This window comes from Myotis daubentonii, chromosome 5, assembly GCF_963259705.1.
Source record: "Myotis daubentonii chromosome 5, mMyoDau2.1, whole genome shotgun sequence".
In the NCBI taxonomy this organism is placed as follows: Eukaryota; Metazoa; Chordata; class Mammalia; order Chiroptera; family Vespertilionidae; genus Myotis; species Myotis daubentonii.
In genome coordinates this window covers 31294215-31304097 of record NC_081844.1, presented here as the reverse complement: position 1 = coordinate 31304097, position 9883 = coordinate 31294215, and the positions used below count along the sequence as shown (strand labels likewise).

Below are 9883 nucleotides of genomic sequence, written 5' to 3'. Positions count from 1 at the left end.
GTGAGGCACCCCCTCCCGCACCCAAGTCTCAGCCCCATGATGAACACTGTGTTCATGCAACGTTTTATATTTTTTTAAATGTGTTTTATTGATTTTTTACAGAGAGGAAGGGAGAGGGGATGGAGAGTTAGAAACATCAATGAGAGAGAAACATCGATCAGCTGCCTCCTGCACACCCCCTACTGGGGATGTGCCCGCAACCCAAGTACATGCCCCTGACCGGAATCGAACCTGTGACCCCTCAGCCCCCAGGCCGACGCTCTATCCACTGAGCCAAACCGGTGAGGGCTCATGCAACATTTTAAGAAGTCAAATGGATGCCAGAAAGTTCACCCTGAACAGAGTCTCCCAGAGTTAAGGGAAGACAGGAGCCACGCCTGCGCTGACCTCACTCTCCTGACCCTGGGCCCAGCCCCTGGGAGGGAGAGCCTACCCCAACCCCCTGCCCTGGCAACTTCCCTGAAATCCCCTGGTGCTTCTCGGCCCTTCCCAGCCCGGGAGGAGGTGACTAAGACCGTGAACCCCCGTGTCCAGCCTGCCCCGGGGGTTTCCTCGCTCATCCTGGGCAGGCAGGGTGTCCAGTGGGGCTTCAGCCGCCGGGCATCCCCGTGGCTGGGAGGATGTCATGGGAGGGGCTGCCCCCAGGTCTGCTCTGTCCCTCTCTGGCCGGTAAGCGGGGACCCCGTCACAGTGGTCCCCGCGTGAATGGGCATCTGCCGTGTAGATGCCGGGTCTCCCTGTCCCCGTCTTCTTTTTTCCTAGACTTTGTGTCTCTATCTCTCCGTCTCCTGACTTTCTCTTTTTCTGTGTCTATTTCTCTATCTCACCTCTCCCTGTCTCAATCTCTGTCTCTCTCCTCTATGCCTACCTCCTGTCTCTCTCCGTCTCTATCTCTCTGTCTCCGCTCTTATCTGTGTGTGTCTATCTCCATCCCTGTCTCTCCTCTGAGTCTCCCACCCGCTCTCCTCTCCTCTCCTCTCCTCTCCTCTCCTCTCCTCTCCTCTCCTCTCCTCTCCTCTCCTCTCCTCTGAGTCTCCCACCTGATCTCCCCTCTCCTCTCCTGAGTCTCCCACCCCCTCTCCCCTCTCCTCTCCTGAGTCTCCCACCCCCTCTCCCCTCTCCTCTCCTCTCCTCTCCTCTCCTCTCCTCTCCTCTCCTCTCCTCTCCTCTGAGTCTCCCACCCGATCTCCCCTCTCCTCTCCTGAGTCTCCCACCCCCTCTCCCCTCTCCTCTCCTCTGAGTCTCCCACCCGCTCTCCCCTCTCCTCTCCTGAGTCTCCCACCCCCTCTCCCCTCTCCTCCCCTCTCCTCTCCTCTCCCCTCCTGCCTCTGTCTCTGTCTTGCTCCATGCGATCGTCCCCTCTGGGGTTTCCCCAGCCCCTCCTCACTGCAGCCGGAAGGAAGGACTGACTGTGCTGGGAAAGGCCACGGGGTCTCCACTTCTCCCTTTTGTGGCCTCTTCCCCCTGCCTCCACCTCAGAGCCTTCCGCACCCTTGGCCAGGGTGGCCAGCAACGGGACTAGCGGATCTGCTGCCCCTGCTTGACTCCCCTCGGCCCCACGAACCTGCCAGTGAGTCCAACCCAGAGAAAGGGAAGGGGGGAGCTTGGCAGGTCTGCGTGCCCCGCCTTCCCAAGGGGCCCCTTGCCCAGCGTCTGGAAGTGGAGCCCACAGGAGTCATGGCCCCAAGACTTCTCCTGGCCCTGGCCCTCTGGGCTGGCTGCTCCCCCTGCAGTGGGAGAGAAGGTATGGAGGGCCCCTGGGGCTGGGGGACAGGGCCAGTCTGGGGACTGGACTTTGCTGTGGGAGCTTCTGGGGTGGGATGGGAGGGGGTTCCACAGGTGGGAAAGTGAGACACAGATGAATCCTACTCGAAAGTGACACCAGGTAGTGGCAGCCACCGCCTGGAGAGAGAGAGAGAGAGAGAGAGAGAGAGAGAGAGAGAGAGTTAATTGCATGTACTCATGTGCTTCAAAACAGAACTGGAGCCCTGGCCAGTTTGGTTCAGTGGGTAGAGCGTCGGCCTTCAGACTGAAGGTCCCAGGTTCGATTCCAGTTGAGGGCACGTACCTCGGTTGCAAGCTCAATCCCCGGCCCTGGTTGGGCCACATTGGGGAGGCAACCAATTGATGTGTCTCTCTCACATCGATGTTTCTCTCTCTGTCTCTCCCCCTCCCTTCCACTCTCTCTCTAAAAAAAAAAAATCAATGGAAAAATCGCCTCGGGTGAAGATTAACAAAACCAAAAATCTGTAACAAAGAGGAGATACAGTGAAATATCCCCCCCGTCAGGTTCTGCACTACCGCAGTCTCCTCTGTGGCTTGTAACCCTGGAGAATGAGCCAACAGTCCCTACCTTTGCAGGTTGTAGGGGGGTGAGAGGTGACGTAGGTGCCTTTCACTCATGTACTCATTCCACCAGCCTATCAGGTGCCTCCCGTATGCCCGGCACTGGCTGGGGGTGCAGGGGGATGAACCCATGGGAGGGCTTCACAGCCCTGGTGTCTCGGAAATGGAGAGAATCAGCATCTTCCTGTTTCAGATTCCAGAGTCTGATTCTGTGGGCCTCAGAATGTGGGCATTCTAAGGCTGGAATGTGGAATCTGGGACTGAGCACCGAGGGTGGCTTTCACCCCAAACCCTGGGTACTTGTGGGTGGTTTGAAAGCTCACGCTCCTCCCTCCTCCCTCACCCCTGCAGCCCCCACCCAGTCCAGGGTGTGGTGCTGGGCCTTTAGGTACCCGATGGCCGTAGATTGCTTCTGGACCCTGCCACCGGCTGCAAACTCCACCAGGCCCACAGCCTTCATCGCCACATACAGGTCAGAGCCTGGAGGGCTTCCTGGAGGTTCCACAGCAGGACCTGACCCCTGGGAGGAGGGCGACAGCAGCCAGCGCGGACCTGGAGCCCTGCGAGTGCTAGGGCAGCGGGTCCTGTAGAAACGTGCCTCCTACAATACACATGTCACACCAGGGGTCACTTAGAATGTTCTAGAAGCCACATTTAAAAAGTAAGAGGAAATGGGTGAAATTAATATTTTATGTAAATAATATCTATATTTCTAAATATTTATCATTTAATGATTAAGCATAATGTAATTGAACATACTTATATTCAATGTATATATTTAAATTTAGAATAGAAATTAATATAGCAATAACTAAAATATTATCGTTATCATTACTTTAAAAATTAGATATTTTACATCCTTCCTTTTTACACGAAATCTTCAGAATTCCACATGTATTTTATGAATATAGTGCCCTTCAGTTCAGATACTAAACTTTCATTAGAAATTCTTGATCTGATTGGATTTCATAAAATTTGCCGTTGAAGCAATAAATTCATGCACCCAACTTGTTCCAAACAACTTTCCCAAGTGTTCTGGTAACTGGAGACATTACACTTAGATACACAGAATGAATCCCACTTAAAGCCCCACTCAGTCATGTAGCTGTGTTTCAAGCGCTGGACCCCACGGGCGGCCAATGACGGCTGCATGGGACAATGTAGAAACAGGACATTGTGATGCTGTAGGAAGTTCTATGTCTCAGAACCTTACTGTTTCCGATTCCGGAGTCTGTGACTCTGTAGACCTCAGAATGTGGGAATTCTAAGGCTGGAATGTTGATCTTCCAGAAACCTGTAGAATCTGGGACCCGAGCACCTAGCGTGCTTTTCACCCCGAACCTTGGGTACTTGTGGGGTCTGTGATGTCCCGTGAGTGCCTCCCCCGCGTGAGGGTCACAGAGCAAGAGCCGGACCCCGAGCCAGGGCTCCTCACTTCGGTCCCTGCTTGGGATCGAGGGCACGGCAGGGCCAGCAGGAGTGCTGAGGCCTCACAGTGCCACCCGTGTCCAGGCTGGGAGTGGCCGCCCACGGGGAGAGCCAGCCCTGCCTCCAGCCCACCCCAGAGGCCACCAGCTGCACCATCCCGGACGTCCAGATGTTCTCCATGGTGCCCTACATGCTGAACCTCACCGCTGTCCACCCCGGGGGCAGCAGCAGCAGCTTCCTGACCTTTGTCCCAGAGCACATCAGTGAGTGGGGCCATGGTTGGGGGGTGAGGGGGGTCCCTGGCTTGTTTGTGCTCTTCCCCCCATCGAGGTACCCCCACCGCCTGCCTGTCACACAGTCCTGACCTCTATCGCGGATCCTGTGGGATTTCAGAGAGGAAGGGAGAGGGAGAGAGCTAGAAACATCAGTGAGAGAGGATCATTGACCAGCTGCCTCCGGCACGCCCCCTACTGGGGGTCGAGCCCGAAGCCCGGGCATGTGCCCTTCACCGGAATCGAACCTGGGACCCTTCAGTCCGCAGGCCGACGCTCCATCCACTGAGCCAAACCGGTTTCGGCATGATCCCACTTCTTTACCGCCCACCTGGACCTCAGTCCTCTCGCCCGTTTCCGGTTCCCACCCTCTTCCCTCAGCCGCCACCAGAGGGCGCCTTCCCTGGATCAGCCACCAGAGGGCGCTGTGAGCACCCTAGCCAGGTCCCGCCCCTCGGCCCACAGCTCTAGCTCCCGCCTCCCTTGGGGTAACGCCCAAGTCCTCCTGTGACCTGACCCGCCTGCTCCCTAGCAGTAATGGGGGGGGGGGGGGGGGGTGGCTGCTAATGGGTGTGGATTTCTTTTTGGGGTGATGAAAATGTTCTGATTAAATAGTGGTGTTCATACAACATGGTGAATGTACTAAAAACCACTGAACTGTACACTTTGAAAGGGTGAGTTTTGTGATATGCGAATTATGTCTCAAAAAGTTGCAAGCCACTCTCTTCCTTGCACTCCTGAACTTTCTCCCCTACTCTTTTTTTTTTCAATGAGCAATAATCTCGCCCCGGATAAACCCCATTGGCTACGGTGCTGCCACTGCTAAAGCCCTTCCCTCCTCTTTATGATCAGATTTCCTTCTGGTCTCTGGCCTTCTGTCCTGTGGATTCAGCTCCAAAAGGAGTCGGGTTGGGTCTCTACTGGTCACTGCTGTGTCCCCAGGGCCCAGAGCATCACTGGACACACAGTAGCCCCTCAATTAATATTTGTTGGTTGTTTGCATGCACGCACGGAACTGCCCTCTGCTGACCCTGTCTCCTGTTTGTCTGTCAGTCAAACCAGACCCTCCAGAAGGCGTGCACCTGAGACCCCTCCATGGGCAGGGGCTGAGGGTGCAGTGGGAACCTCCCAGGACCTGGCCCTTCCCGGAGATCTTCTCACTCAAGTACTGGATCCGCTACAAGCGTCAAGGAGCCGCCCGCTTTCGCCAGGTGAGGAAGATGGGAGGCAGCTGGGGGGGGTGAGTCCCAGGTAGAGCAGCACGTGTAAAGGTGCACTGAGGCTAATGTGCAAAATGCAGGCAGCCCCGCAGCTCCACTGCTGCTCCTGCGTATCTGCCCCAAAGACTTGAAAGCAGGGGCTCAAACAGGATCTTCACAGAGTGCTAGTCACAATAGCAGAAAGGTGGAAACGCTCAAATGTCCATCCGCGGGTGAGTGGATTCACAAAGCACGGCCCATCCGCACACTGAGCATTGCTCAGCCGTGAAAGCACTGACACTCTCTGCAATGTGGATGAACCCTGAATGTGTGGATGCCCAGTGAGAGAAGCCAGGCACGCAAGGTGTGTGATTCCACGGATGTGAAATGTCCAGGACAGGCACATCCAGAGATGGAAAGTAGATCCAGGGTTGTCAGGAGCTGAGGAGGAGGGTGGGGAGTGACTGCTGAGGAAAACAGGGTTGGGGGGGGGGGGTGATGGAATTTTCTAGAATTAGAGGCGCTGGTTGCACAACATTGTGAATGTACTAAGGGATATGGAATTGTCCACTTTAGAATGGTTAATGTTATGCCATGTAAATTTCACCTTGATTGAAAACAACCTATATTGTTTTAACATTTTTTTAAAAAGATTTTATTGATTTTAGAGAGAGAGAGAGCAAGAGAGAGGGAGAGAGAAACATCGATCTGTTGCCTCCTGTACATGGCCTGACCTGGGGTCAAACCTGAAACCTAGGCATGTGTCCTGACGAGAAATGGAACCCACAGCCTTTGGTGTTGGGATGACTCTCCAACCGACCAGGGCTGTTTTAACTTCTTCTTTTTCTCCTTGTTCTCCTCCTCCTCCTCCTCCTCCTCTTCGTCCTCCTCCTCCTCCTCCTCTTCGTCCTCCTCCTCCTCCTCCTCTTCGTCCTCCTCCTCCTCCTCCTCTTCGTCCTCCTCCTCCTCCTCCTCTTCGTCCTCCTCCTCCTCCTCCTCCTCCTCCTCCTCTTCGTCCTCCTCCTCCTCCTCCTCCTCCTCCTCCTCCTCCTCTTCGTCCTCCTCCTCCTCCTCCTCTTCGTCCTCCTCCTCCTCCTCCTCCTCCTCTTCGTCCTCCTCCTCCTCCTCCTCTTCGTCCTCCTCCTCCTCCTCCTCCTCTTCGTCCTCCTCCTCCTCCTCCTCTTCCTCCTCCTCCTCCTCCTCCTCCTCTTCGTCCTCCTCCTCCTCCTCTTCGTCCTCCTCCTCCTCCTCCTCCTTCTCCTCTTCCTCCTCCTCCTCTTCGTCCTCCTCCTCCTCCTCCTCCTCCTCCTCTTCGTCCTCCTCCTCCTCCTCCTCCTCCTCTTCGTCCTCCTCCTCCTCCTCCTCCTCCTCCTCTTCGTCCTCCTCCTCCTCCTCCTCCTCCTCTTCGTCCTCCTCCTCCTCCTCCTCCTCTTCGTCCTCCTCCTCCTCCTCCTCCTCTTCCTCCTCCTCCTCCTCCTCCTCCTCTTCGTCCTCCTCCTCCTCCTCTTCGTCCTCCTCCTCCTCCTCCTCCTCCTTCTCCTCTTCCTCCTCCTCCTCCTCCTCCTCCTCTTCGTCCTCCTCCTCCTCCTCCTCCTCCTCTTCGTCCTCCTCCTCCTCCTCCTCTTCGTCCTCCTCCTCCTCCTCCTCTTCGTCCTCCTCCTCCTCCTCCTCCTCCTCTTCGTCCTCCTCCTCCTCCTCCTCCTCCTCCTCCTCTTCCTCCTCCTCCTCCTCCTCCTCCTTTAAATATTTTTTTATTGATTTCAGAGAGGAAGAGAGAGATAGACACATCAATGATGAGAGGGAATCATTGATCAACTGCCTCCTGCACGCCCCACACTGGGGATCGAGCCCGCAACCTGAGCATGTGCCCTTAACCAGCATCGAACCTGGGACCCTTCAGTCCACAGGCCGGCGCTCTATCCACTGAGCCAAGCCGGCTAGGGTTGTCTTAACTTCTTAAAAAATAAAAAATAACGGCAGTGTCCTGTGAGCATCCGAAGGTCGGTGGTGGCCTGGGCGGAGCCGGATCCTGGGCTGAGAAGCAAGCCTGCAGCGCGGCTTTTCACAGCCTGCCCCGCGGTGTGGGGGCCTTCGGTGCTGGGGGGTCTTCTCCGTCCGCTCCAGGACAGTGGCCATGAGCTACGGTGGCTGCCGAGCGATTCCAGTGTGGCGAGTAGCCCGGGAACTGGCTTTTAAATTTTACTAGTGTTCATTAATTTTCTTAAGTCTTTGCAGTTTTAAAATTGAGATTGAACTCACATGCCAGCAAAGTCACTGTTTTAAAGTGCTTAAGCCAGTGGCTTTGTGTATGTTCATAAAGTTGTGCAACCATTAAGCTAAATGTACAACTTGCAGCACCATATCGGCCTACGATATGGGACACTCAGGCAGAGCAGGGAAGGGAGCTAGGCAGGCCTGGGGTTGGGCAGCTGAGTGTGGGGGCTGGAGTGGGACATTCTGACAATTCAGTGGGAGATGGAAGGAGGTGAGGGCCGGGTCAGGGAGGGAGAGTGCGGAGCAGCAGGACAGGGGAGAAAAGATGGATGGGAGAGAAAGCAGGGAAGGCGACCCAAGTGGGTGTCTCATTCGTACCCATGGGACTCTAATCTTCGGAGGTCCCTGCGTGGGGACATGAGAGGCCAAGGCCATCGAGAGAAGAACTGACTACGTGTCCTGAGAGAAGGGGACACGCCGCGCCATGCGGGGCGTACAGGCAGCATCAGGACTCGGGCGGCTGGAGCAAGAGGGAGTGGCGAGCCAAGGCAGAGCTCTGCTGGGGTTTCCCTGGGGAAGGGGACAGGGTGGGTGCCTGCCGGGGGCTGGCGAGTGTGAATAATCCTGTGGGCTCTGGGCTACATGGGTGATCTCACGTTGCCTGGCACCTGGCACTGGGTGACTGAGGGCGGGAGGACTACCGGCCTGTGTGGGGGAATTAGAGAAAAGGGGGGATTGGTTGGTTTGTCTATGAAAGGCGTGCCCCTTTGCCATCTCTAACAACTGGCTGACCCCAAGAAGGGCAGTCCGTTCCCGGCCAGCAAGATGTTAAGACGCCAAAATATCCTAAGATACAAAAAATTAAAACATGGTTAATACAGTGAGACTGGGGGCGGTGGTTGGGGAGGGAGGCATTGAAGTCAATGATAGAAGCTCTGGTTCAGAGCCAGGAGGAGGGATGGGATTGGGGGGCGGGGAAGGTCTGGGAGTGAGGGATCTCACCACTGAGACACCCCTTGAAACGGAACCATGCCTCGGCGCGGTCCAGGCAGGATTCCTGAACGAGTTGGCTCTGGGACCAGCAGGAAGCCCACACAGGTCAGGACCACACAAGCCACAGCCTGGGAGGGGCTGTGGAGGGCGACCGGTTTAGGATGGAGCATGAGGATTGGAGGCTCAGTCACACCGACCCCACTGACCAGTCTTTCTGCTCTCAGGTGGGGCCCATCGAAGCCACGTCCTTCACCCTCAGGGCTGTGAGGCCCCACGCCCGGTACTGCGTCCAGGTGGCCGCCCGGGACCTCACTGACTACGGGCAGCCAAGCCACTGGAGTCTCCCTGCCACGGCCTCGGGGCCGCTGGGCCAGTAGCAGGGGCTGGTTCCTGACATCCCCTCCCCTCACCGCTACCCACTCAGGGGTGGATGGGACCTGACTGGCCTGGGGCTGCTGCTGAGTGGCTGGGCAACCTTGGACACGTGACTGCCTCTGACACTGAATTTCCTAATCTGTGAATCGGGGATGTGCTCTCTCCTTTGACTGCAGAACTGTGAATGTGACGTGTTATTTATTGTTTAATTAGACAAGGACCATTGTTACTAAAATAAAGACTCTTCCTCCCTTTGTTCAACAGACCCAGAGAGGAGTTAGGACAGAACAGAGCAGGACACACAAACAGTGAGTCCCCACTCCGTGGACAGGGTCAGGGCTGGAGAGGGGAAGAGACCGCAGCTTGAGGAGTTGGGGTGGGTGTGGAGGGGTTCTGCCTGGGACGGGATGGTGGGAGCCATTCAGTTCAGCAGTTTGGTTCCCCCATCGTCTCAAACGATGTGAGCCCCGATGTGAGTGGACACAAATGGGACATCGTTTGTTTGGGAAGATTTCTCTGAGGAGGGGACAAAGCAGCCAGGCCTGGAAGGATTTTCTCAATCCATGGGTTTGTTTGTGGATTTCACTTGGGTCTCATCTCAAAGGTCCCCTCCTCCAAGAAGTCTTCCCTGACCACATCATCTGTGGTAGCAGAATAATACCCTCCCCCCACCCCCCACCGCCACACAAAAGATAACCACATCTAACCCCCAGAATCTGTGAATAGGGTACCTTACCTGGCAACAGGGACTCTGCAGGTATGATTAAATTAAGAATCATGATAAGACTCCTTAATTTAAAGTTAATGATCTTTCATTAAGTTAATGAACACCAAGGAGAGTTATTATCCTGGGGCCCCAAGAAAATAACAAGGATCAGGCAGGAGCCCTGGCTGGTGTGGTTCAGTTGGTTGAGCATCGCCATTCACCAAAAGGTCACTGGTTTGATTCCCAGCCGGGTACATGCCAATTTCAGGCTTGCTCCCTAGGGGGCATGCAGGAGGCAGCTGCTCGATGTTGCTCTCTTCATCCCCCTTTATCTCTCTAAAATCAATAAA

At 55.6% G+C, this 9883-nt stretch overlaps 1 protein-coding gene across 1 annotated transcript; it reads left to right on the top strand.

The window, feature by feature from the left end:
- The first annotated feature begins 1213 nt into the window (after positions 1-1213).
- Positions 1214-8831, top strand: EBI3 (Epstein-Barr virus induced 3). The gene is made up of 5 exons (XM_059695262.1): positions 1214-1744; positions 2698-2818; positions 3859-4037; positions 5100-5257; positions 8677-8831. Exons 1-5 carry the CDS (start codon positions 1678-1680, stop codon positions 8827-8829), a joined length of 678 nt encoding a protein of 225 aa, XP_059551245.1. The 5' UTR covers positions 1214-1677; the 3' UTR covers positions 8830-8831.
- The last annotated feature ends 1052 nt before the right edge of the window (positions 8832-9883 follow it).

What these genes read in the sequence shown, in the direction of transcription:
- EBI3 (XM_059695262.1), top strand. Translation starts at nt 1,678, where the DNA reads ATGGCCCCAAGACTTCTCCTGGCCCTGGCCCTCTGGGCTGGCTGCTCC. An exon ending in CCCCTGCAGTGGGAGAGAAG is followed by an intron (nt 1,745 to 2,697) that starts GTATGGAGGGCC and finishes TCACCCCTGCAG; the next exon opens with CCCCCACCCAGTCCAGGGTG. An exon ending in GAGCCGCCCGCTTTCGCCAG is followed by an intron (nt 5,258 to 8,676) that starts GTGAGGAAGATG and finishes TTCTGCTCTCAG; the next exon opens with GTGGGGCCCATCGAAGCCAC.